The sequence below is a fragment of the Chelonoidis abingdonii genome, chromosome 7, assembly GCF_003597395.2.
Source record: "Chelonoidis abingdonii isolate Lonesome George chromosome 7, CheloAbing_2.0, whole genome shotgun sequence".
Classification (NCBI taxonomy): Eukaryota; Metazoa; Chordata; order Testudines; family Testudinidae; genus Chelonoidis; species Chelonoidis abingdonii.
Window position 1 is genome coordinate 61258200 of NC_133775.1, and position 26492 is coordinate 61284691.

The window sequence follows — 26492 nt, forward strand, 5'->3', positions numbered from 1 at the left end:
GTAGGCTCCTACCCATCTCAAAGTAGGGTGGGAGGAAGTCAACAGTTCTACTGTGCTCTAGTAGACAGCACCACCTTTTTTAAAGAAAGGGGGTCATGCCTATAGCAACTTATTAATTCATTAGTTTGGTACAGAACCTTCCTGTCAATGATCAAGCACTTTACAAAGGGTCGAGAGTAGTTACGCTTCTACCTTGTGCTAGTCCAAAGGTTCTTGCATCTTTCCTTTCTATGGCTACTAACTGCACAGCTGTTACTCAGCAGTGGCTCCTGCGTTTTGGGGAGGTGGTTGGAAAAATGGGTGGATTGCCTGCCACAGGCAGATGCTGGGTAAGCTTGTCACATTCAGCTTTTTCTGGGTGCACTTAAGCAAATCTCTTGACTAGCAACAGGTGTCTGCTCAGCATGCTTTCTACAGGGTTCTTGCCATTGCCCTTTTGTAAAGAACGGCAGGCAAGAGCTACTTTCCAGCACAGTAAGCTAGTAACTAGAGTCGAAGATGCAGATTCCATACCTATAATTAAGCTGGCTTCAGCAATTTAGACATGTCTGTCCTTTTGAGGTTTGTTTGTTAGTTTCTCCTGCTTCCTGCATGTAGAAAGTCACTTGAGCTGGGTTAATACATTTAGGGCTAGGAACCAAATAGCCAAAGGCAGCCAAGTGACATTTAGGATTTTTCTTCTTTTTACATTTGCATAATTATCAGCTTTACAGACATTTTGGATGAGCAGAATAAAAAGCTCTTAAGGGGAAGGGGAGGGAAGAGACACACATACTTCCTACTCATCAGGGAAGAGGAAACCACTTGATGGAAAGAAATGCTTTATAAGTGTATTTTATTTAAATATTTCCTCCAACCTGAAATGGAAAACAGGTAAGTGTCTTTGCTTGGAAGAAGGTTGTGTAAACAATGCACTTCTACAACTGATCTCTGCAGCACAGCAAAAGTCCCATATGGAAGATCCATGTCAAGGCAGCCTTTGGAGTAGTTTCACATATCTAATGGCATATCCCCTTTGCCTTGTTTCTCTCTGCTTTCAACCCAGGCCTTGTTAATGGTTCTTTTCATTTCATCATCTCCCTCTGCATACATCTTTTTCAGAAGGTTCATCAGCCCCTCACCAGGGTCTGAGGTGTCATAAGAGGCTTTTCTGTAAGACAGGTAGATATGCATGAAACAAGCTTATCACTGTATTATCATAATACCCAGGAGCCTCAGTCATTTGTAACAATTCTCTGCCAAACTTTTAAATGTTTTAACAATTCTTACACAAAAAAAAATGGCATTATGTAGAATTTTGCCTTGGGTTTTGGGAAAGGGTATTATGGAGTCTCAAGCTGAGTCCTCTGAGCTTGGCATCTTCAAAAAGAGAAAGAGGGCATTGTCTAGACTAAGTGGAAAACAAAAAGAAACATTATGTTGGAACTGTCCCACCCCCGCTGCCATGTGCTGCTCCTGCCCTCTGCCTTGGAGCTGCTCCCAGGAGCCTCCTGCTTGCTGTTCAGGGAGGGAAGGAGGAAGAGGGGGGCATCCCCCACCCCCCTCTCCATACAGAGCCGGGTGGGGACACATGCTGGCCGCAGCTGCTGTCTCAACTTCCTGAGAGTGGTGTCAGCGTACTTAAAGGGGCAATGCGCATCTCTCTCACATACAACATGTGTGTCTTTGTCTCTGTCTGCCATGCTGCCTCCCCTCCCTCCATTCCTGCTGCTTTGTAGAGTGTGAGGCTACATTAACAACAATGTGGAAACCCTTGAGGGCTCAGCCTAGCGCTAGTTCATCATTTAGCAGTAAGGCATTCCTGGGAAATATTCCACCCTCTGACTTCACCACCTCAACCAAGCTTCACAATCATCATTGGTGTGTACAGAATTAAATTGTTTGTTTAAAATTGTGTGTATGTATTATATATAGTTTGTCTGGTGAAAAAAATTTCCCTAGAACCTAACCCCTACCATTTACATTAATTCTTATGGGGAAACAAACTGGATTCCCTTAACTTTGTTTTGCTTAAAATCACATTTTTCAGGAACATAATTAAAACGTTAAGTCAGGAATTAACTGCGGTTTGACTTCTATTTTGGATGGGCAGGGGCCAGTGGGGCTGGAGCCACCTCTGCATGGGGAGGTCCGCGGAGGAATTGCGACCTTCACCCCTGACTCACCTCAGCAGGCCACCCGTCTGTCTGGGTTGGGGGGAGTGGGCACAACCAAAAATTATAACTTAAAGGGGTGGGGCGGAAGCTCAGCTCAAAAAGTTTGAGAACAGCTCAACAGCAGGGAGAGGGGTAGCTAGTGGCTGTATACAGGCAGAGAGGTAGCTAGGAGCTGTCTGTGAGCAGGGTAGCTAGGGCCTGTTTGCCGGGAGGGGGTAGCTCAGGGTGCAGGGAGGGGATAGCTAGGGGCTGTGTGCTGGGAGGGCTCCCCTGCAGCTTCAACCCACTGTACCAGCAGGAGACAAGGGAATGCTGCAGCTGCCTGCTCCATGGCACCAGCCAGAAAGCAGGAGCTTTCCTGCACTGCCCAGCTGTGGCCTCCTGCCTCCAACCTGACCGGTGAGAGGAGGTGGAGGAAGGGGTGTGTGTGGAGCTGCCCTGTTCTTGCACTGTAGCTTCGGGGTTGGCGGGAGGGAACATCTCCATGTCCCTCCAACTCTGCCCATGGGCTCAGGGCTTCTGCCCCCTGTGGAGTGTTGGGGTTTGGGAATTCAGCTCAGCTGCTCCTGGTTTCAGCCCCACTGGGGGTTCCAGGGATTGGGGCACTAAAACTGCAGCTCCCTACTTCAGCCCCTCTAGAGGTGCTGGGAACCTGGCTCTGAGTTTTAGCCCCGGGGCCCCCCTGAAAGGGTTTGTGGACCCCGTGTTGAGAACTACTGCCCTAGAGTGTGACAGCAAGATTGTCCCAGCTGATCTACAAAGTGGCTGGGTCCTGCAACTTTAATAATAAAATAATAATTAATTGGAGATATACCAATCTCCTAGAACTGGAAGGGACCTTGAAGGGTCATTGAGTTCAGCCCCCTGCCTTCACTAGCAGAACCAAGTACTGATTTTTGCCCCAGATCCCTAAGTGGCCCCCTCAAGGATTGAACTCACAACCCTAGGTGTAGCAAGCCAATTATATATTGTGACTAACAACTTGAACAGGGAGTCAGTGCAGACCTTTGTAGGGCTGGCTTAGTGGTAAAATACTGCATTGCAGGAGACGTGTTCAATGATCAGTACCCAGTACCTTGTGCAGCATGCACCAGAAGGAAGCAACAAACTGCTAACTAATTATGAGATATGGATGCAGAAAGAAGGTAGTTTTGTTCAGAATTCTAACTTTTCAGATAGCCCAATCTCTACCCATGAGCCCTCAGAAGATTTGCTGGCAATGCTGACAGGCTCCTGTTTTATTCCTCCTTAAAAGATTGCAGAACTGAGCTACAAAGGAGGGACATAAAGAGCCTCAAGCCATCAACAGAGATGTGGAAAACACTCCATTACCCCCTGCAGGGAAAAAACCTCTAAGAGCATTTAGTCCCAATTAGAGCAGTTATTCAAGAATACAGCCTCCAAGATAGGACCATGTGGCTTGATGAACAGTTAACTTTAAGCCTGTCATTGCTAGTCTTCACCACAGTTCTCTAAACTTCCTGTGCTGCACCATTCACCAACATCCTATTAAAATCATTTGAAGGATGTACCAGGTGTATCCCACCTGAAGCATTCAAGCATAGAAGGCGGAAGGATTTTAGCAACTCAGTGCAAATTCCTTCCCAGTGTATCAATCTTTAGTGCCAAAGGAATCTGCAGATCAGCTGATTACTAAGATCAGGAAAACAGTAATGAAATAATTCTCAGGATGTAAAACAGCTTAAATGCTAGGCCCTTGGACCAACAATTCTCATTTTGTAGACGTAGAGAAGTTAAAGTCAAGTACACATCTGCTTTCTTTGGTAACTAATGCAATTTTGTTAGGGGTGGAGTGAAAGGGGAGACACTCACTCTTTCTCCTTGCTCTCTTTTTCCACCTGAGTCAGGCAATCCCATTTTTCCTCCCGTTTCTTCCTACATAATACAAGGATCATATCCGTCTTGATCTGTAAAGGGAGGAAAAGAAAAAAAAATCTGATGGTAAGATGTGAATTAAGGATACTTATTGTAGGCGATACTCGTTGCATCCACAATAATTAAAGTAGCAGAACAGTTTCTGGTATTATTCTGTTGCTGGATGCTCAGATACCTTTCTCAGAGAGTTGCTGTCTGGGCAAGTTTTTGTTATATGGGGCATATTTTTATATCTATATCAAGTATTTGGCTCTGGGGCACTAAGGGTTACTTTGTTTTGAACACTCTAAAAGGGACACAGTCATGTCTAACAACAGTCAGTATTAAAGGGAGACAGAAAATATTCTATAAATTCCCAAACACATTCCCAATGCAGGAGCAGACCGGCCCACAATACTTGAGATCCTGAAAACATTGTGGTCTGTCTGGTCAACGGCCTTTTTACCTGGTCAGAGGGACTAGACACCAATCAATGTTAAAGATCCAATACCTAGTTTCTTTCTGTGGTGGTTCAAAAATATTACACCCCAGTGGAAAACTGAGGAAAAGGATTAATATGAGCTTTTCTCAGGACTGTCTCAGAATCAATGATCAGATACGAACTTTCTGGTGCCTGAAACTCAGGCACACCACCCACCTAACCTCTAGCACTACTTCGCACCACCTGGAACTAGCAGACATTATCTGCTGTGGTCTGTGCTAGTAGTACAGCATCCCAGCTTATGACTCCAGCCAGTCCACCTCTGCACTTTTTACTCGAACACAAGGACTCAGCTTACGTTTTCAAAAGTATGGCTTAAGGACTCAAAAGAACCTACAGAGGCACACAATGCACCTCAGTCTAGACTCAACAGTCTCTGCTTTTCCACTTGAGACCCACAGCCCACTTCTAATCTGATCTGCAACTCCCTTTGCTATTCGAGTATTTTGTGATGAGGATAAATGGCCTAAGAGTCCAGTAACGATAACACTGAAATCAGGGGTAACTCTGTTTGAACCCGTATCTCCAGGGATAAAAAGCTAGTCTGAAGACATCACCAAGCCTCAGTGCAGCACCCCAGTGAATTACAAGCAAGACCCTGTGTACTCAGCTGTAACTTTGACCTAAATTCTGTAATCAGACTCCTGCATTCTGCTTCAGATCAATAAAAACCTCAGTTTTTTAATTCAATATAATATGAAAAATGAATCTCTCTAGAGTATCCCCTCATTATTTAAACTGATGTTAAATTCAATTTATTTTACACTGCCCTACAGAACTGTGGGCCACAACCCACGTTTTTAAGTTATATATGTCTAGGACAGTGTTCTCAACCTGGGGGCTGCTTGGGGCCCAGTCAGCACAGATCTGAGACCATGTGACATCCTTAGGGCCACAGAGGTAGTATTGGATATGGCCCACAATGGTAAATAGATTGAGAACCTATAGGTTTAGGATGACCAGGTGTCCTGATTTTAAAGGGACGATACTGATATTGGGGGGTTTGTCTTATGTAGGTGCTTATTACCTCCCAGCCCCGTCCCAATTTTTCACACTTGCTATCTGGTCACCCTATATATGTCATTTGGGGAAGCTGTAAATGTTGGTAGTTGTGGGGCATATGTGGCTTTTGGCACATGGGAATGAGAGGTGATTTGGGCTTGCAGATAGACACACTAGCTGGAAGTTAAGATAATCAGCTGGAATAGTTAATGACATTTTCTATCATTCAACTTCAAAGCCAACATCCCAATGAGATAAATGGGTAGCTCAGCTCTTGTTTCAGGCTGTGTACAGATTCAGGCATCTATTTACTTTCTGGGCTTGTCTACCGAAAGATTTTGTTTGTGGCAAAGAAAGCTGGGGCGTGAACCTACTCCGCACTAGCCTGCAGCGTACTAGGTGTCCACTTGGACCCTGCTGAGGCACATTAAGAGTTTGTTCAGGAGATATCAAAGCACACTAACAAATTCTTAGTGCACCTCAGCAGGGTCCATATGGACAGGCAGTGCATAGCAGGCTAGCACGGACACTCCCGCTTGCCACGAACTAAGTGTTTGTGTAGACAAGCCCTCTCTTCATGTTTGGAAAATTTTTCTTTGCAACGATAAGGGCTAGATACGGGGATATTTAGGAGCCTAAAGATGCATAGAAACACTTAACAGGATTTTCAAAAGCACCTGAGCAGGTTGGGTGCTTAACGCCTATTGATTTCAGTGGAAGTTAGGGCCCAGACCATCAAAGGTGTTTAGGCACATTTCAAAATCCCACTAAGCATCTGTCTGCATCTTTAGGAACCTCTATACCTACAAAAATCTGTCCCTTGATGTTTTAAAATAAAAGCATGGATAAATCTGGCACACAATTCTGCAGCAAGGAGCTGATTTTGCAGCCACAGAATACATGAAAGTCACCATTACAATTCCCTTTAGAGGCTGGAGAGAGCAAGAGAGAAGGTTTGAGGTTAGAGCAATCCTATAAGGCTAAATTGGAGGATCCTACTGAATTGGGTTAAGATGACTCAGATGGTGAGGGGGTCTACACAAGTACCTTCAAAGATAAGATACACAGACCTTCCTTGAGCTGCCTTCCACAGAGATGGGTTTCAGAAGGTTATTGAATGTCATGGAGTAATTCTTGCCACTGAGATTCTTCACTAGCAGATCAAATGACCTAGAATGGAGAAAGAAAGGAAGTGTTTAATGAATGCACACACTTTACTTCCCTATCATATACAATATGCAAACTGACCCTTAACAAGAGAGGGATACAGCCCCACTCCTTGGGAAACTGAACCGACAAACTTTTGTTGTTTGTCCAGCGCTTTCCGATTCCCTACTTGTTGCAATATTGGAAGATTCCTTGAAAGGACTATTGTCTAAAGGTTACAAGGAACTACAAGTCAGAAGTCCTGCTCAGATTTCTTTTTATGGCTTTGCCACAGATTTACTGTGGGACCTGGGGCAAATCACTTAACGTCTCAGTGTTTCAGTTTTGTCACTCATAAAATGGGGCAAATAACACATCCTTTATGACAGTGTTTTACGGCTTAATTAGCATTAGTAAAATGCTCTGAGATCCTCTGAATACAGCTGCATATGCATATACCAAAGTATTGATGGACAATTTAAGATTTTAACCCAGAAGGGGACTCAATACAACAGGCCTCTGAATCTCAGGTGCAGCTCTTTCACTATGCTCTTCCTGGTACAGCATAGCAACAGTCTGGACTCACCTCTCTGTAAAGTGGACCTGCACATTCTCAGCTGCAAGCTGCTGCACTCCATTTAAAGTGATGTAAATCTTCACAAACTTATCCGACTGATCCCAACCTGCAAGAGAGAAAATTAGATACGTTTCTTTCAGCCTTCCTCTGCCTGCTCATGAGTGGTGTTCCTCTGAAACAACCATAGCAACCCCAAAAGAGAGCACACCTTCCACTATAGGCCATACAATATTGAAACTGCCTTCAGAGGGCGAGGGCCGGCTTTAGGCCAATTCCCCCGAATTGGGCCCCACGTGTAAGGGGACCCCGCTCCAGGGGTCTTCAGCGGCATTTTGGCAGCAGGGGATCCTTCGGTGCCGTGGAAGACCAGGAGTGGACCCCCTGCCCAAGCCCCGGACCGCTGCCAAATTTTCCAGTCAGGCCCCGTAGGTCATAAAGCTGGCCCTGCAAAGGGAAGCCATTAGCTGCTCAAAGAAGGGTGAATGGAAGAGGGGAGGCCAGGCATGCCCTTTGGGGCTCTGCTCCCCTGGTCTCCATAGTGCATCAAAGAGCAATTCTACCACAGCAGGGAGAAGCAAGGCACCTCTGCCTGACTTAGCGGAAAGGGGTAGGCAGGATCAGAGCCAAGTGTCAGGTTTGGCTGCATCTCTTCTGACCTCCTACTTCGATGCTCACTTTCACCCAGTACTCCATTCAGTTGCGGCAGGGTACTGGACTGTGGGCACTACCTCCACAGATCAGCACGTTGAACACTCCCTGCACCTTTTGCCTGGATTGAAAGTGAAGAGCACCTCCTCTTTCCCTCATATCTGCCAAGTATTGGGAGGGGTCAGGGGTGTGCAGGACAGGGACCAGTAATCCCCTCCCCATTAATGCTGGAAGATTTGGGACTGCTTAAACCTGCCACCCTCCCCATACACTGCAGCTAAACCTGAAGAGGCTCTCAATGCCCCCCAGTGGCAGCTGCTAGGCTACCTAGCCTGCTGGATCTCCTGCTGGTGCCAGGAAAGGGAATCCTCCTCAGATAAAGCAGAGATTGAGGCTTATTTTTGCTCTTGGGATCCCTTAACCCTTCTCACCTTTAAAACACAATGCCCATATTGGGTAATTATCATCCTTGTAATTTAAACACACAAGGGGAGTACAAGTGACAAACTGAGTTAACCAGCTAACCACCAGTTGGCACTAACGCTCTGTTCCATTTACATCATTAATCTTAGTGTGACATTATATGATTCATATGGTCATATTTTAATCATAGTTGCTACCACTGTTATATAATTGCAACAAATCTTGTACAAAGTATGTCATGTAAAGGTCTATAGAAAAGTTATGATTTGCTAAATATGATTATCCTATTTGTATGCATGCATCGTTTTTATATCTAAAGTTGTGAATACTGGCTCTATACCTGTATTTCAAATGTGTGTTTGCTTCTGGGTACTACCCACAAGGTATGTAGCCAGCACATTGTGAAGGGACTATTCAAGTTGAATGGCTCATCACAATGGCCCATAGAAGACGCCTATCCACATCCAGGGTTGCCAACTTTCTTACTGCAGAAAACAGAATATTCTTGTCCCGTCCCCCTGCCCCACCCTTGCTCACTCCACACCCCCTCTTCTCTCCTCCGCACCCTTGCTCATTTTCACCAGGCTAGGGCAGGGATTGGGTTGAGGGAGGGGATACAAGCTCTGGGCTGGGGGTGTGGGCCAGAAATGAGGGTTGGGGTGCAGGCTCTGAGAGGGAGTTTGGGTGCTAGAAGCGGCTCAGGGCTGGGGCAGGGGGTTGGGGAATGGGGGCAGCCAGGGGGCTCTGGGAGCTCCAATAGGAACTGCGGAGCCAGCGCTCAGGGCAGTGCCTGTGCTAAGGAGTTGGAGGGACATGCCGACAGTTTCAGGGAGCTGCAAGGCCCTGGCTGCTGCAGCCAACTGGACTTTCAGTGGCCTGGTCAGCTGTGCTGACCGGAGTTGCCAGGGTCCCATTTTGGCCAGGCGTTCTGGTTGAAAACTGGATGCTTGGCAACCCTATCCAAACCTGATGGACTTTCATGTGAACGTTCTAACTAGAGTATGGGTAATGGCCTCTGCTATAACTCAGCAAAGCATGCAAGGGCATGTGACTAAATCATGACTCTAAATTCCATCTTGTTACCTGTATTTTTCCACAAACTGTGCGGAGGGCTTTGTTTGAAACATTGGGTTTTCCTCCACATGGCAAAAACTATCAAATGCCCTGGAAACATCCCAATTTTGCCTCTTTCCTGCTCTGATCTCTGGACTTATACGAATGGGAGCATTCTAACCAAGGGACTGAGGACCTTCCAATGATTTGGGAGCAACCAGAGACTTAACCAGTTAGCAGTTTATGCCATCACTGTTTCAAGCCTTATCCAAGAACGCTTTGCAACACTAAAGCTCACCATCTCTACTATGGCACTGATCTCAGAACTGTACTCATGTCTGTACGTATAATGTTCTTTTAACCAATACTCTCTTTTCTTTTTTAATAAATTTTAGTTTAGTTAATAAGAATTGGCTGTAAGCATATATTTGGGTAAGATCTGAAAAATTCATTAACCTGAGAGGTCATGTGTAACCTTTGAGATTGGTAGAACTTTCATATTTGACTTGGCAGTCTGGGTGAAAGACCAAGGCTGGGTTGCTTTAAGGGAACTGTGTTTTGTCTTCTGGGTGACCATTAAGGTATGAAAGAAGCTATTTTGTGGCTAGCTTGGTGGATCTATGTATTGGACTGACCACCAGCTTTGGGGATTGTCTGCTCCATTCTGCAGTTTGCCATAATTAAGTAAACTCAGTGTGGCTGCCTGGGATTCTGGTCACACACAGCTCTGCAGGAAGTGGGGGTGGAAGAGTAATCCTACCGTAACTGTTGATTTTCACTGTGTATCCCCCAGCTGGTGGTTTCTCTTCCTCCATAGTGTCTTCTTTTAGCTTGGGTGGTGGCAGGTTCTTGATTTCCATCTCTAGCTTGTACTTTTCTGCCATCAAGACATCATGAGTTCTTTTTCTTGTGGCTTTTTTCAGGAGCTCTTTCACCTCTTCCAAATCTTTCTCTAGCTGGGTTTAAGAATAGAAGATCATATATGTACATTAAACATGTGCTTCTTTGTCTGAGGTTTACTGCTGAGCCCATTCACTCATCTCAGTCACAGAAACTGGAGATGGATTATATGACTGAACGGGTCTTGTCCATCCCAACCCCACACCCTGGGGCCAGTGTAGCACTGCTATCTATAGTGCTTTGTCCAGTCTAATATAAATATTGCAAAGCAACAAGAATATTGCCACTTTCCTATTCAACAGTCTGCAAATTTCTCCCAATATTTAGCTTGCATTTTCTCTCTAAAAACTCCAGATGTTTTTACTCATTGAGGCGGAGACTTCTTCTTCTGTGTTTGTACTAGCATAACAGGATCCTAGTCCAGGACTTGGACTCCTAGGTGCTACGATACAAATAATAAATAAGAAGAACATATGAGCTCCCACACTGGATCAGACCAATGGTTCATCAAGCCTAATATCCTGTCTCTGACAGTGGCCAATACCACAGCATACAGGATAGGGCAATTTGGAGGGATCCACCCATGTCTTCTTGTTTAGGGTCTCCTCAAGCATGGGATTACATCCCTGACCATCCTGGCTAATAGCCATAGATGGACCTATCCTCCATTAACTTATCTAATTATTTTTTGAACCCGGTTATACTTTTGGTCATCACAAAATTCCATGGCAACCAGTTCCACAAGTTTAATTCTTCATGTAATAAACAATTATTTTCTCTTGTTTGTATTAAACAGGCTGCCTATTAATTTCATTGGGCGACCCCTGGTTTTTATATTGGGTGAAAGAGTAAATAATACTCCTCTATTCACTTTTCCACACCATTCATGATTTTATAGATCTCTATCATATCCTCGCTTAATTGTCTCTTTCTGAAGCTGAAGAGCCCTAATCCTCTTAGATCCTCTTATGGAAGATGTTCCATATCCTTGATCATTTTTGTTGTCCTTCTCTGAACCTTTTTCAGTTCTGAACTGGACACTGTATTCAAGATGAGTGCACCATGGGTTTATATAGTGGTTTATATAGTGGCATAATGATATTTTCTATCAGTTAATAGGTCCTGACGTCCTGTTAGCATTTTTTAACTGCTGCTGGGCATTGAGCAGAAGTTTTCAGAGGAATATCCACAATGACTCGAAGATCTCTTTCTTGAGTAGTAACAACCAATTTAAACCACATAATTTTGTACATATAGGTCTTCTGCCATTTTGTTGCCTAGTCACTCAGTTTTGTGAGATTCCCCTGTAATTCTTTGCAATCAGCTTTGGACTTTACTGTCTTCAATCATTTTGTATCATTTGCAAACTTTGCCATTTCACTGTTCACTCCATTTTACATATCATTAACAAATGTGTTAAACAGCACAGGTTCCAGAACAGATCTTTAGGGGGCCATGCTGTTAATCTCTCTTCATTATGAAAAGTGACCGTTTATTTCTATGCTTTGTTTCCAGTCTTTTAACCCGTTACTGATCAATGAATATCCCATGGCTACTTACTTTACTTAAAAGTCTTTGGTAAGGGACCTTGTCAAAGGCTTTCTGAAAATCATCCTTGTCCACACGTGCTTTCTTGACACCTCAAAGAATTCTAATAGACTGATGAAGTCATGACTTCCTTTTACAAAAGCCGTGTTGACTCTTGCCCAACAAATTGCATTCATCTATGTGACTGATAATTCTGTTCTTTACTATAGTGTCTATCAATTTGCCCAGTACTGAAGATAGGCTGACTGGCCTGTAATTGCCAGGATCACCTCTGGAGCCTTTTTTAAAAATTGGAGTTGCATCAGCTACCTTCCATTCATGTGGTACAGAGGCTTGTGTGAATGGTAGGTTACAGATGACTGTTAGTAGTTCTGCAATTTCACATTTGAGCTCCTTCAGAACTCTCGGGAGAATACCACCTGATCCCGGTGACTTGTTACTGTTAAATTTATCAATTTGTTCTAAAACCTTTTCCATTGGCACATCAGTGTGGGACACTACTCCACACTTGTCACCCCAAAAAAATAGCTTTGATGTGGGTATCTCCTGCACATCCTTTGCAGTGAAGGCCCATGCAAATAATTACTTTAGCACCTTTTTCATTTCATGCCCCCACTGCCTAGTTGGCAGGCTTCCTTCCTCTGATGTGCGTGAAAAAATTCTTACTGTTAGTTTTTGTGTCTTTAACAAGTTGCTTGTCAAACTCTTTCTTGGCCTCCCTTATTATATTTAACCTGCCAGAGTTCGTGCTACTTCCTATTATTCTCAGTAGGTTCTGACTTCCAAATTTTAAAGGATGCCTTTTTGGTGGCAATTCTTTTGGTCTTTTTATTGTTTTCTCTGATTTGGGGTATACATTTGGGATGAGCGTCTTTTATGGTGTTTTTAAAAATAGTCCCCTTGCTGCTTGCAGGCATTTATCTCTTGTGACAACACCTTTTAATTTCCAACTAACAAGAGTTCTCATTTTTGTGTAGTTTCCCTTTTAGAAATTAAATGTTCCTATGGTGGTATTTTTGGTATTATCCCCCCTACAAGGATGTTAAATGTAATTACATTATGCTCACTATTACCAACTGCTTTAACTATAATTACCTCTTGGACCAGATCCTGTGCTTCACTTAGGACTAAATCTAGAATTGTCTCTCTCTCTCTGTGGGTTCCAGGAGTAGCTGCTCCTCTAGACAGTCATTTATGGTGCCTACAAATGTTATCTCTGCATCCCTCCCTGAAATGATATTTACCTAATCAAATGAGGATAGCTGAAAACATCCATTGTTACTGAGCTTTTTGCTTGTGTAGCATTTCACAGTCAGTGTCACCATCCTGGTCAGGTGATCAGTAGTATAGTCCTACTATCCATGGAATTTCTATCCAAAGTGATTCTTGTGGCACAGTTTGTTTCATTTAAGATTTTTACCTTATTTAACTACTTAATTTATTAAAGAAAAAAATGAATACACACACAGAGATGATAGTGATATCCCTATGGTAAATTTCAGAAATATAAGGTAACTATTTATCCTGCATTTCTGGCCATCTCACCTGCACTCTGCCCACTAAATGTTTCGTGGGACACTTTTATTTAACCACCTGAGCACTTTCACACAGCAGCCTTAAAAATCAACCTACTGGAGAAGTGTTTCCTCAGTTCTAACCACTTCTCAGATGTGAAATTCCCCTGCAAAAGTTACACTGCTTTAAGAGACAAGACAGACAGTATTCAGTCTTGGACCAGCAACATAGTAGTCCAATACCATACATTTCCAAGGTAGAAACTGGAACTTTGTGCCAATAGAAGGGGGAAAACTGACAGATTTTTCCAGCTGGACACATAGCACATATTCTATTACTGGTAGATTCTGAAGGATGGGATCTTAAAATGCAGACAAGTAGTTTTTCTCCATGACAACTAAGATTGCAACTAACCACCCCAAAGCATATTCCAGAATTTTAGCTTCCACTTAGAACTAAAGACAATAGAAATCAATATGCCCATCCAACACATGGGACATTTGCATGAGGACCACCAATTAAGCTGAAATACACATACATTCCCCTGGAAAGGTGTCCTCCAGCTACTCAAAGCAGTGACTCCTACCTCTTTTCGTAGAGCTAAGGAGAGAGACAAGAATAACTCTCTCATATCCTGTTCAAAGTCCTCTATCTCCTCCTATCTGTTAATCAAGAACCTACACAGGAGGTAAGCTGACTAGAAATAACTTGTTAGTCAACCCCAGTAGAAACCAAAGATCAATGTGACAAACTGCCTGCTATGCCAAGAAAGCTAAATCAACTAGCCTTCACCTCAAATTAAAAGTTGTACATTTGTCTGCTTGATGACTGAAAGGCACTCACTCTCTCTATGAGGTTAACTTGTTCCTTCACAATGTTTCTTTTTCTAGTGAAATGAAAGGTATTAAATATAATCAAAGAATGTATGGACTGTATCCACTAAATTTAGAGAAACTGTGATAGGGTATGTACCCCTCACAGGCTTTGAAAGAGTTAATGTGGGCCTGAGAAGCCAATTTATATACCAGCCTGCACCTGGAGAGTAGGCTAGGCTTAACTGAGAATGAAGCCCAGCTGGGGAGAAGCAATTATAAAGGCAGGAAGTTGAGAGCCGAGAGGAGTTGTTTGTATAAAGTGAAGAACTCTGGGAGTAGAGAGATTACAAAGGGAAAACTGAGAGAAAGAGAGAGAGAGAAAGCAAGCAAGCAAGAGTAAGCACAAGCATATGCTCTGGGATCCTTTCCTATGTGGGGAAGTCTGGCAAGAGGCCAGGAGCGGGACTAACTAAGCAGGCTCTGGGAGTGCAGCAGACTCCAGTGGTAAGCCCTGATAAAAGGACAGGATTTGGACTACCAGAGGAAAGACCAGGAAGGTGCTAAGTTGAAGAACAGAGCAATAGAGATGAGGTCAAACTCAAAGAGGGCAGAAATTGGTTTTAATTTGTAATGTGGGATTTTTTTATGGGGATTCCAAGGGAGAGATCCCTCAGAAAGAGAGAAACAGTGGAAAGCCCAGAGAGAAGAGCGTGAAAACCATGGGGCCCAGACTGGCCCCCAAAGTTCCATTAAACCTTTCGACCAGGCCATTGGTTTGATGGTGGTACGGGGTGGCAACCAAGTGATTCACCCCATGAGTTTCCCACAGGTCTTTCATAGTGCCTGCCAGGAAATTAGATCCTGATCTATAAGGATATCGAGGGCCAACCTCTGACAAAAAATTTCGTTTAAGGGGGCGCCCCCTGGCCAACCCAACAGCTTTAGCCCTTGGTGTTTACTAGAGCTACCTCGCTCGGCATCGGGTAGATGCAAAGTCCACGAAAGTCAGTACGTACTGCTTTCCTCTGGGCGTCCTTTCTTGAAAGGCCAGAATATCCACAGCTCTCGCTGAAAGGGACTCCAAGTATGGGGAGTGGCTGGAGAGGGGCTCTTGACCAATGCGTGGGGCTTTCCCATCTTTGGCATACTCACTACAGATGTCCGGACATACTTGCACTCTGCTTTAACGTCCTCGCCCGATTTACTGTACCCTCCGCACGTGGAAGTTTTTTCCCTCGCTGTCACGTTATCTGTCACGCAGAGATTAGTCACTGGAGACGGCTAGCTTAAGCAGCTTCCCCCGGTACTTGACCCTTTTGCGCTAGCCATTTTCCTGGTCCACAAAAATTTTCGGCATTGTTATCCCGAAAGTTTCCTTTATCTGGTGCTTCAGTTACAAACCTGTGAGATAGAGGCTGAGAGGCTGGTGGGTGGCTGCTCTGTGCGTCACCCCAATGCTTTCTGAGAAGCTGTCATCTTGCTCTCCTGCTCAGTCTGGAGCAGTCCTTGAGGCTGGGGACACAGTTCTTCCTCAGACTGTGACTTGGGCTTGGTCCCTCTAGAAGCGATGGTAGGTTGATGGGGTTGTTTCGTTGCCAGTTGAACCCTCCTCCGTGGTGCACCTGGGGGTATTTCAGGCTCGTGGGCGAGCCTCTCGTATGGTGTTGTTGCTTTGCCAGTTTCAGGCCTTCGCTGGCCCCGCTCTGGACGTATGAGGTTAGATGTGGGTTGCAATTGCTGGGCTGGTTGCTGTTCAGTGTCCGGTTCTGGGAGTGGAGGTGCATGTGCATGGTTTCAGCCGTGGCAGCGGGATCCGTCTCCTAACTATATGTCTGGTCTCGGGTAGACACAGACGGGCCTTCTGTGGCACGGCTCAGGAACAGGAATGGGTTTTGGAAGCTTGCCTGGTTGCTGCGTGTTAACCATTCCCACTCTTGCCCCGTTCACCTGGTTGGCCAAGTCTTTCCCCAGTAGCATGGGGATGGAATAATTGTCCATAGACTGCAAAAGGTCACATTCCTGACCAGCTTTGTACTTGGAAGGCAGTTCGCTGTAGGCAAGTCACAGCTTGTGAAGAAGGGTAAATGGTCACTTTGGCCTTTGGGTTTGATGAGTGTTGGGATCCACAGAAGGATGGTGGGATAGCTGGAAAAACACTTGTGCCCCGTGTCTCTCCATGCGGTAACCTCTTTCCGCCACTCTCAATTTTCCCTTTGCTCAAGGGGATTTAGAGGCATCTGGGCTCCCTGGGGATCTTTGGTGTGATGGTGGTGTACATGATTTGGCACCAGGTGGGGTTCTTTGGGGAGTTGGCCTTTATATGTCCGCGTTCATTACACTTATACGCATTTCAGCCTGATCGTCCAACTGGGTCGAGGTGAGTTTACACAGATGCGTGAGGTGAAGAATAGGGTGTCTGTGGCTTTCCTTGGGTGTGAGGTGGGTTTGGTTCCCTCAGGTTTGTAGGGTTTATTGTTGGCAGCCCCCTGCGGGTATTCATTCCCTTGACAGTAGGTTTTACTTGCTTTCTTGCCACTGTTATCCACTTTTGGCTCCAATCTCCCCCGCCTCGGTGAGATTTTTGGGTTTTCCATTGTATGTACCGTGGTTATGTCCTCAGGAACACCATCCAGGAATGCTCTCATTGTATGAGGAGGTGCAGTTCATCCAGGGAGTTAAACATTGGGTCCTGATATCCAGGGCCTTCATATTTTTTCCAATGTAGTAGGCGTGATCTGGGGAATGACACATTTGGTTTTCCACTTTTGGTTCTGAAACGCGACGGGCATGAATCCGGGGTTAACCATTCGTATCTGGCCTTGGTTTTGAAACAGTTTAATAATCGTTCATTTGTCCTTTTGCATTTCAGCCGCCACCTTCTGCTAAGGTCCACTGAGCTTGTGACCTCCACTCTACCACATATGCGTGCTTTCAGGGATGCTGTACCCAAGCAGACTTCTTTCAAAATTTTCTAGAAGGCCTCAGTGTCATTCACTGCCTAGGTGGGGAAATTTTCTTGTGCGGTGGAAGAAGTATTGGCGAAGGGTGTTAGGATTGGCGGTGTTCTTTGCTTAGGCCTGTCTACTTCCAACGTTCATCGCTTTCTTCTGTTTTTCCCCTCTCTTCCCTCTCTTTTTTTTTAGTTTTTCCATTTCTCTTGGTGGGTGTTTTTCCCCTCCCTCATTGGAGGGCTGCATCTGTGTCTGCGTTCTCTTTGTGGGGGCTGCTCATCTCTTGCAGTTTTTCTTTGTGGGCTGCTGTTTGCTGCTTTTTGTTTTTGTAGCCTTTCCACCTCTTGTTGGTGAGTTGCTCGTCCTCTGGCATTTGTGTCCTCAGTCAGGTTCTATCTGTTTTCCATTGCTTCCAGTGTACTGCTTCTGGTTTTCGTGAATCCATTGGTCCTGCGTCTTGTGTTGGGTACCCTCTGTGTTTATTGGTCCTGGAATGCTGGGCTCTGTGTTGTCTCTGGGCGTCTGCCCAGCAAACAGTGTCCTTTTGTTTTACTTCTCTCCCTAGCTAACCTTTCATATGCAATATTAACTAGTAAAACCAATTATATTTGCATGTGTGGTTCGTGGCGTCTTTCTCACCGCTGGAATTCTATTGTTTAACAAAAGACGCTTTTTGTCCCTGTAATGGCTGTCCTTGCTTAAAATGCAAGCCAAATGCAGGAGAGAAACAAAAAAAAATTTCGTCTCTGGCTCCTTTTAAAACCAAACCCTTTCTCTTGATTAAAAGCCCTAGCAGAGAAAAAGAAAAATAATATTCCTACTGGCGTCTTATCTTTCCCAATCGCTGCCACTCATATATTAAGCATATTCCTAATGCTGAAACCTTAGAGTCCAAATGTGGGTGCCTGCATGAAACCTCCAAGCTTAATTACAGCTTGGATCTGATAGCGCTGCCACCAGCCAAAAATTTCCAGTGTTTTGGCTCACTCTGGTCTCCCCAAAACCTTCCCTGGGGGGACCCCAAGATTCAGAATGCCCTGAGTTTTACCCACAAGGGAAATAACCCCCCTCCCCTTTGTCGTCTCTTTTATTCAACCCAGGCTTCCCCTCCTGGGTTATCCTGGAAGAATTACTGTACTTAAACTCCTTGATTACAAAACAGAGAGGCAATTTACCTTCCCCCTCCTTCTTCTTCCCCTCCAGTCTTTCCGAGAGAGACCGTATCCTAGCACAGGATTTCTATCCCCTAGGCCTGACTTAGAAAAGAAAATCCAACAGGTTTAAAAAGAAAAGCTTTATATAAAGAAAGAAAAGACATAAAATGGTCTCTGTATCAGATAATATAAGGTGCAATTGCTTAAATGAAAAATATGAATAAATAGCCTTATCAAAGAAATACAATTTAAACATTCCAGCAACTACACACACATGTAAATACAAAAAAAAACATAAAAGCCTATTGTTTTTCTACCTTTGTACTCACAACTTGGAAACTGAGATTAGAAGCTTGAAATGATAGAAAGATCCCTCTCACAGCCGAGAGACAGACAAAAGACACAACCACAAAGGGACACACACCCAAACATTCCCTCCCTGAGCTTTTAAAAATCCGGTTTCCTGATTGGTCCTCTGGTCAGGTGTTTGGTTCCCTTTGTTAACCCTTTACAGGTAAAAGAAACATTAACCCTTAGCTATCTGTTTATGACAAATTTGTAATGTGGGATTTTTTTACGGGGATTCCAAGGGAGAGATCCCTCAGAAAGAGAAAAACAGTGGAAAGCCCAGAGAGAAGAGCGTGAAAACCATGGGGCCCAGAAGTGGGGTAGATGATCCTTTTGTGAGGGCATTAGACTGTCTTCTTCTGGACTTTGTTTCCCTGGAAGGAGTGATCTAAATTCTGACCCAGCTGGAGGGCCAAGTCACAAAAAGAGACTGAACACTATAGCAGCTGTCAGCAGAGGGTGCCAGATGCAGAGAGAGACACAACACCATGCACTCTAGCAGTGAGTGACAGAAATTATATGGAATTTTGTTTCTCTACGTGATAGTGACACTACAGAAGGGGTATGAATTGTATGGCATTAGAAGGAAAAAAATACTGAAAGATAACCACCTGTATATAGCCTTGAAATATTAAGACATTGTTTAAAGGGGAAATTCTAAATAACCGTCTGGATAATACAGAAAATTACTGAAATATAGACCTTGAAATGAATGAAAAAAAGCCTCCATTACAAAAAGTATGAAAGAAATGTTACACACTGATGCCATCTACTGGATATCAATGGCAACAGCAGAGAAACTGAAATCCAAGAACCTATCTGGCAAATGGACAACAGAAATAAGAATTACATGTGCATAAGCCCTGCCTGGTCCCCAATGAACCTGAAACAGCATATATAGACTGAGGTCACCATGTGGGATCCCACCGTTTTGCTGAATTCACAAAAGCTGCAAAATTCAGAAGTGCTACTGATGCTTGGACTAACCCCATGAAGAGACTCCCCTATCCAAGTTAACAAAACTGAGAAGTGGTGAGACTCACTCCAGAGATAGTAGTTTTGCTTTGTTTTTTAATGTAAGTAACTGAAAGCTCTCATGGTGAGTCTACACTTTCTAGTGAGACCTCAAATAACCATATTTTGGATTTTAACTAAGCAATGCTAGATGTATGTTTCTCCTTTGTAAGTCCAAGCACATTGGCCTCAAACAATAACTTTTAGCAATTCCTTCTGATGTTTTCAACTTGTCCAATTCAAACCAAACATTGCAAAGAACAGGAACCATATTCACAAAAGTGCCTTAAGACAAGGATATCCCTTTTGGAAAATTACTTAAAGTGCAATAAATGCACTAAAGAGACTGAAGAACTGATGATGCCTGGTGGGAAGTGTAATAAGAAATCTCATTGATTCCTGTTGTTCAGTAGTATAAGTGCTTGGCCTCAATGCTGTTCCATATCAACTGCTTGCAAGGCAGTATGTTGTATTCAGTACATGCCTATAATATTCTATATCCAAACTCAATAACACTGTAGATTACAAACCTATGTGGTTCTTTAGGAATAAACTTATTGACTAGTTAAGAATAATTAAGGCTATGTCTATACTGCATTTCGTCATTAAAACTTTTGTCACTCTAGGTGTGGGGGAAAAAAAACACACACTCCCCCAAATGACAAAAGTTTTAATGACAAAAAGCGCTGGTGTGGACAGCGCTACGTCGGCGGGAGAGGTGGTTGTATTTCGTTGTCAGAAGAGCTCTCTCCTGGCAACAAAGAATGGCTACGCTATGTACCTTACAATGGGGTAGCTGTGGCAGCACAGCCAAGCTGTTGGAACATGAGCAAGTTATACATAGCTTAAGTATGCTGATCTGAAGAGTAGCATTCAAGATAAAAATAACCTTGAAAAGAACATGGCATTGAAGTTAGTAACCTAGCATTCCCCAGACTCAATAAAGGGGTTATCCTAATTAAATTTCATTCCAATATTAACATTTATCAAATAGCAAATCTATTGTCTTAGATTTTAGCTTTGAATCCTGACACCTCAACCAAGTAATTAAAAAAACAAACTAGGGCTGTCAATTAATTGTGGATAACTTGTAATTAACTCAAATTTAAAACTGATTAATCGCAGTTTTAATCACATTGTTAAAAGAATACCAACTGAAATTTATTAAATATTTTGGATGTTTTCTACATTTTCAAATATTGATTTCCATTGCAACACAGAATACAAAGTGTACTGTGCTCACTTTATATTTTTATTTCATTTTTACAGTGCAAATATTTGTAACAAAAGAAATAGTATTTGTCAATTCACCTCATACAAGTACCGTAGTGCAATCTCTTCATCATGAAAGTGCAACTTACAAATGTAGATTTTTGTTGTTCTATAACTGCATTCAAAAACAAAACAAAGTAAAACTTTGGCACCTACAAGTCCACTCAGTCCTACTTCTTGTTCAGCCAATCACTAAGAGAAACAAATTTGTTTACACTTCTGGGACACACTGCTGCTTGCTTCTTATTTACAATGTCACCTGAAAGTGAGAACAGACGTTCACATGGCACTTTTGTAGCCAGCATTGCAAGCTATTTACATGTCAGATATGCTAAACATTCGTATGCCCTTTCATGCTTTGGCCTCCATTCCAGAGGACATGATTCCATGCTGATGATACTAGTATGAAAAAAAAAGTGTTAATTAAATTTTGATTGAACTCCTTGGGGGAGAACAGTATGTCTTCTGCTCTGTTTTATCTGCATTATGCCACGTATTTCCATGTTATAGCAGTCTCAGATGATGACCCAGCACATGTTGTTCATTTTAAGAACATTTTCACTGCAGATTTGACAAAATGCAAAGAAGGTACTAATATGAGCTTTCTAAAGACAGCTACAGCACTCAACCCAAGGTTTAAGAATCTGAGGTGCCTTCCAAAATCTGATCAGGACAGCATGTGGAGCATGCTTTCAGATGTCTTAACAGAACAACGCTCCGATGCAGAAATTACAGCACCCGAACCATCAAAAAAGAAACCTTCTGCTGGTGGCATCTGACTCAGATGATGAAAGTGAATATACGTCGGTCTGCACCACTTTGGATCATTATCGAGCAGAACCCATCATCAGCATGGATGCATGTCCTCTGGAATGGTGGCTGAAGATGGTAGGACATATGAAACTTTAGAGCATCTGGCACGTAAATATCTTGCAACACTGGCTACAACAGTGCCATGCGAATGTCTGTTCTCACTTTCAGGTGACATTTTAAACAAGAAGCGGGCAGCATTATCTCCTGCAAATGTAAACAAATCTGTTTGTCTGAGCGATTGGCTGAGTGGACTTTGTTTTGTTTTTAATGCAGTTATTTTTTGTACATAATTCTACATTTGTGCGTTCAACTTTCATGATAGATTGCATTACAGTACTTGTATTAGGTGAACTGAAAAATACGTTCTTGTTTTTTATGGTACAAATATTTGTGTTGTAACTGAAACCAATATATTTGAAAATGTAGAAAACATCAAAATATTTAAATAAATGGTATTCTATTGTTTAACAGTGTGATTAATCACATGATTAGTTTTTAATTGCTTGACAGCCTTAAAAAAGGATCCCATGTCTCACTTGCGTGGCTCTGGCTCTTCAGCACATCCTGGCTATGACTGCTCCAGTTACTTCTCTTTGCCTTCTAGTCAGATTATGTTCAGCCCTTTATATTTTGGTGGTCCTGTGGTCTTTTGACCACTACAGGCCCAGCAGTTCCAAAAGCAGGGTGGATAAAAATGAGTAGTTTTTGTTTTTAAAATCATTAAGTTTTTCCCTCAAAGCATTTTATAAAAAAATTTAAATAAAAATCCATCTAAAAGAGGATTTCCATAGTATGAGACAATATATTCATGTCATGTTTAAAAAAATGTTTTGTAAATGAGTTCCAATAGTTCATGGATTAGGGACCCAATCTTATGGAGTTCCAAAGGCTTCTGTACAGATTTAGGTTAAACTTTCTATCTACCCAATGGGACTCAGTGCTCAGTCTAGAACAGTGGTCCCTAACCTTTTCGTCTGGCGGGTGCCAGCCGAATGACTGTGGCAGCGGTCAAGCATCCGCTGAAATGCCACCTCGGTGGCAACGGCTCTCTGACGTTGCTTGCCGCCGACAAGCGATGTCATCAAGAGGCGTTGCCGCCGAATTTCGGCATTTCAGCAGATGCTCGACCGCCGGCCAGGATGCAGGCACATTTAGATGCCCCCGCGGGCACACCGCGTTAGGGACTGCTGGTCTAGAAGACACCATCAGAGATGCTTAGTTTTGCAGTTCTCAAACCGTGGATTTGTGTCTCCAGAGAACATGCTTGTTAACAGCAAACATTTTTTAGAGGTGAGAAACAATAGACCTGAAGCCTATTGTCCCTCTGCAAATTTGTGTACACAGAGTCAATCCCTTACCTCTCTATAAAAGTGTAAAGTTTCAAAACATTCAATGAATAGAAGATTGTTGGGGGCTGAACAGATCTGGACAGGGAGAAGTCTGGAGATAAATGTGAGCAGGGAGGGACAGACAGTAGAAACAAAAGTGAAACTGTTTGAACAGCATATTCCAGAAGTCTTGAGGTCTTTCTGAGTGTAGCCTTCATTGATCTGAGATCTATCACACCATTCTCTCACCGGAAGGGAAAACCTATAACGGCAACAGGTTGTAAGAGAGACCCAGTTTGGGAACATTTTAATGAAGTTCCTCTACTTGTGGGTAGGACAGGCATGCATGCAAAATGCAAACAGTGTAACAAAGAAATGCAAACCTGGTCGCCTGAATGAAACATCATGAGAAGTGTTCCTTCTCAGGAGGAAGCTGCATTGAAGATGATGAAAGGAACATCACTTTTAAAATGTATAGTGTATACCTTCTAAAAATGAAACCTACATCTCTGAGTTGTGAAGAATATGTATTAAGTTTATAACCAACACAAATGCATTTTTATGTACAAATCCATGATTAAATCGAGTCTTCCTGACTAGTGATTTAAATCCTGAATAAATCAAATCCACCCTATCCAAAAGGATGCTGGGCCTTAAAGAATGTTGGTGCCATGGTCTGGCCCTTTATTTTGGGCACATGCAGAAGGCATCATACCAACCTTCAGCTCAAGGTGTTTTGGGTTCAAAGCCAAAACTATGTGCTTGCTTTCTTCATCTTCTTAGCATATTGTTTGGTCTTGCCCCTGCCTGCTCAACTGGCTACAAGGGGAAGACTATTCAGTGTCTTCAGGAAGTGTCTGTGCAGCAAAAAGATAGACTATAGCTAAGCCATGGACATTGTTTTGATATCAGTTCCTTACACAACCTTGTCATTAGGAGGACCATGTCTAAATGGCTGACTGCATTTCAGGTTGCTGTGGCCTGGTTGGCCTAAAACTTAATCTCTAGTTTCATTCTGACTGAGACAAAGAAAAGCAGGGCTACTGGATGCTTCAAGGATGTTTATGCAAAACAGCCTTTCCTGCTTGCTCTTCACTCCATACATTTATAAAGAACTATTGCTTGGACTTTGCCTCTAGGGAAGAATCCTGCTTTGTTCTGTCTGGCAGATCTTCTTTCCAAAGTCGGGGAGCCCAGTAGGACTCCTGCCTCCTAGGGTCACCCCCATCCCATCCCATTATTCAGTTTTGGATCATCAACAGGGTAAGTATAACTGGACCAGTATAGTTATGCCAGTAAGTTTCCCTGTGTAGACAGACCCCAAGTCAGGAACTGAATAGAAAGATTTAAGTGCAATGGTTAAGCTCCATACTAGCACAAGACTATACATTCCTACCTGCTACAACTACCCTTATAGGCCTAGAAAAAACATCTTTAGAGTAGGGAATTCCACTTGTTTGATGCCAGGGAGCAGAGGCCAGAAGTGAGATGGGTGCAAGACAATACTTTGACAGAAATTGAATTACAGATAAGCAATTACATCTTTTGTCTCTCCATTCTTTTTGCTGCACTCAGAGGAGAGAAGGATGGGATGAGGACCCTTCCCATGGGGGTGCTGAGCTGCTAAGTGTCTGGGGGAAGCTGGACAGGTGGAGGGTTAAAGGGCAATGGGTTAATACAACTTAGTGAAGCACTAATACAATGCCTTTTGTCTTCAGAACAGTTACAGCCATTACATTCCACTGTGTCTTCCTCTGGAAAAAGCTGAAATTTCCCCCCTTCTAATGGCACAAAGTTCCATTTTCTATCTTTGAAAGGTTGTACAGTATTGGACTTACCTTAATGCATGTAGAGCAGGGGTGGGCAAACTATGGCCCAGGGGCCACATCCAGACCACCAGATGTTTTAATCCAGCCCTCAAGTTCCCACCAGTGAACAGGGTCGGGGGCTTGCCACTGCTTCAAGGAGCTGCATGGAGCTGAGCATGTCCCTCCTCTGGCTCACATGCTGCCCCTACCCCAAGTGCCACTCATGCAGCTCCCACTGGTTGGGACCCATGGCCAATAGGAACTTCAGGGGTGGTACCTCTGGACAGGGCAGCGCAGAGCCACCTGGCTGCCTCACCACATAGGAGCCAGAGAGGGAACATGCTCCTTCTGGGAGCTGCTTGAGGTAAGTGCTGTCCTGAGCCTGCATCCCTGACCTCCTCCTGCCCCAGCCCTGATCCCCCTTAACCCCTAAGTCCCAGCCCCAAGCCCCCTCTTGCACCCCCCAGCCCACCCCAGAGCCTGCACCCCCAGCTGGAGCCTGCTATACAATTTCTATACCTGGATGTGGCCCTCAGGGCAAAAAGTGTACCAGCCCCTGATGTAGAGTCAGCATAGCCATCCCTATGCTTCCTTCTTCACACCCCAGTGCAGGTGCCATGAAGGATGTACCCCAGCTATCCCCAACTGGATATGTACCATCTGGACCACAGGCAGCTGGAACAAGCTAATGCGTACCCTGGCTGGAGCAGATTCATGGAGCTTCTCCTCCATTTCCTCTGTGGGAGAGGAGAGCCAGTCTTTCCAAAGCACTCCCCTTGGAGGCAGAGCTCCTAGCTGATCTCTGTGGGGCTCCCACGGCCAGGCAGGGAAGAAGGGCAGGCACTGGAAGCAATGGCAGCCAGAGGTACTTTCTTCTCCTTCCCCTGTGATACAGCAGGCAGCCTGAGTAGCTGCAGCAGGGAAGGACCAGCAGCTGCAGTGGCAGTAAGGGGAAGGTGGTGGGAGGAACACTGACTCCCGTAGGGACAGGGCCAGACCCAAACCCTTCCATTTAAAACGGCAGCTCCGAGAGCACATGGTAACGCCTAATAACACAGGAAGCAGCTCAGCCAGGCAGCCTGGAGGGACAGCAGGGCTGAGTGCCCAGCAGCTCAGAAGGCCGGGAGGGGGCCACTCATTTGCCATATTTCTTTCGCTCGCAGGAGAGAACTATGGGGTGTGGCCCTCCCAGAACTCGCGTGTGCGCCCCCGACCGGGCGCAGGGACCTACCGCGCACCTGGAGCGGGGCAGAGCAAGGGAACACAGGGGGACCATGCTTCCAGGAAGGGGTAACAGAGCCCAACCAGCTGGCCCGAAGGCAGGAGCAAGACCTGCCCCTATCGGCCCTCCACTGGGCTCTGTGTGGCCCCACATTCCCTGCAATCCCCCCATTGTGCTCTGTGCCCTCTGCCAGCCCCTCTGTGCACTTTGCCACGCAGCCCCCGGGCACTACGACCTCTCCCAAGACCCGCTCCCTAGCACCCCTCACCTCCTCCCGCGCAGACGCCATGTCAGGGATGCTGTGCCGCCGCGGCGCCCCTTCCGTGCTGCAGCCGATCTGGCGGAAGGGACAGACTGACACTGACACAGCCCCAGCGGAGCCTGCTCCCGCACCGCCCCTCCCCTCTGGAACTTTCCGGAGC

At 44.4% G+C, this 26492-nt stretch overlaps 1 protein-coding gene across 3 annotated transcripts; it reads right to left on the reverse strand.

Moving 5' to 3' along the window:
- Window positions 1-818: 818 nt before the first annotated feature.
- CACYBP (calcyclin binding protein) lies at window positions 819-26460 on the reverse strand. 3 transcript variants are annotated; one of them, XM_032778474.2, is made up of 6 exons: window positions 26339-26460; window positions 10143-10338; window positions 7268-7364; window positions 6606-6705; window positions 3990-4084; window positions 819-1150 (listed from the first exon to the last, which is right to left on the reverse strand). In XM_032778474.2, the coding sequence occupies exons 1-6, from the start codon at window positions 26357-26359 to the stop codon at window positions 991-993; spliced, it is 669 nt and encodes a 222-aa protein (XP_032634365.1). In that variant the 5' UTR covers window positions 26360-26460; the 3' UTR covers window positions 819-990. The 3 variants fall into 3 exon arrangements, with proteins under 3 accessions (XP_032634365.1, XP_032634366.1, XP_074924035.1); XM_032778475.2 differs by lacking the exon at window positions 26339-26460 and adding an exon at window positions 25368-25754; XM_075067934.1 differs by lacking the exon at window positions 26339-26460 and adding an exon at window positions 12926-12947.
- Window positions 26461-26492: the final 32 nt, after the last annotated feature.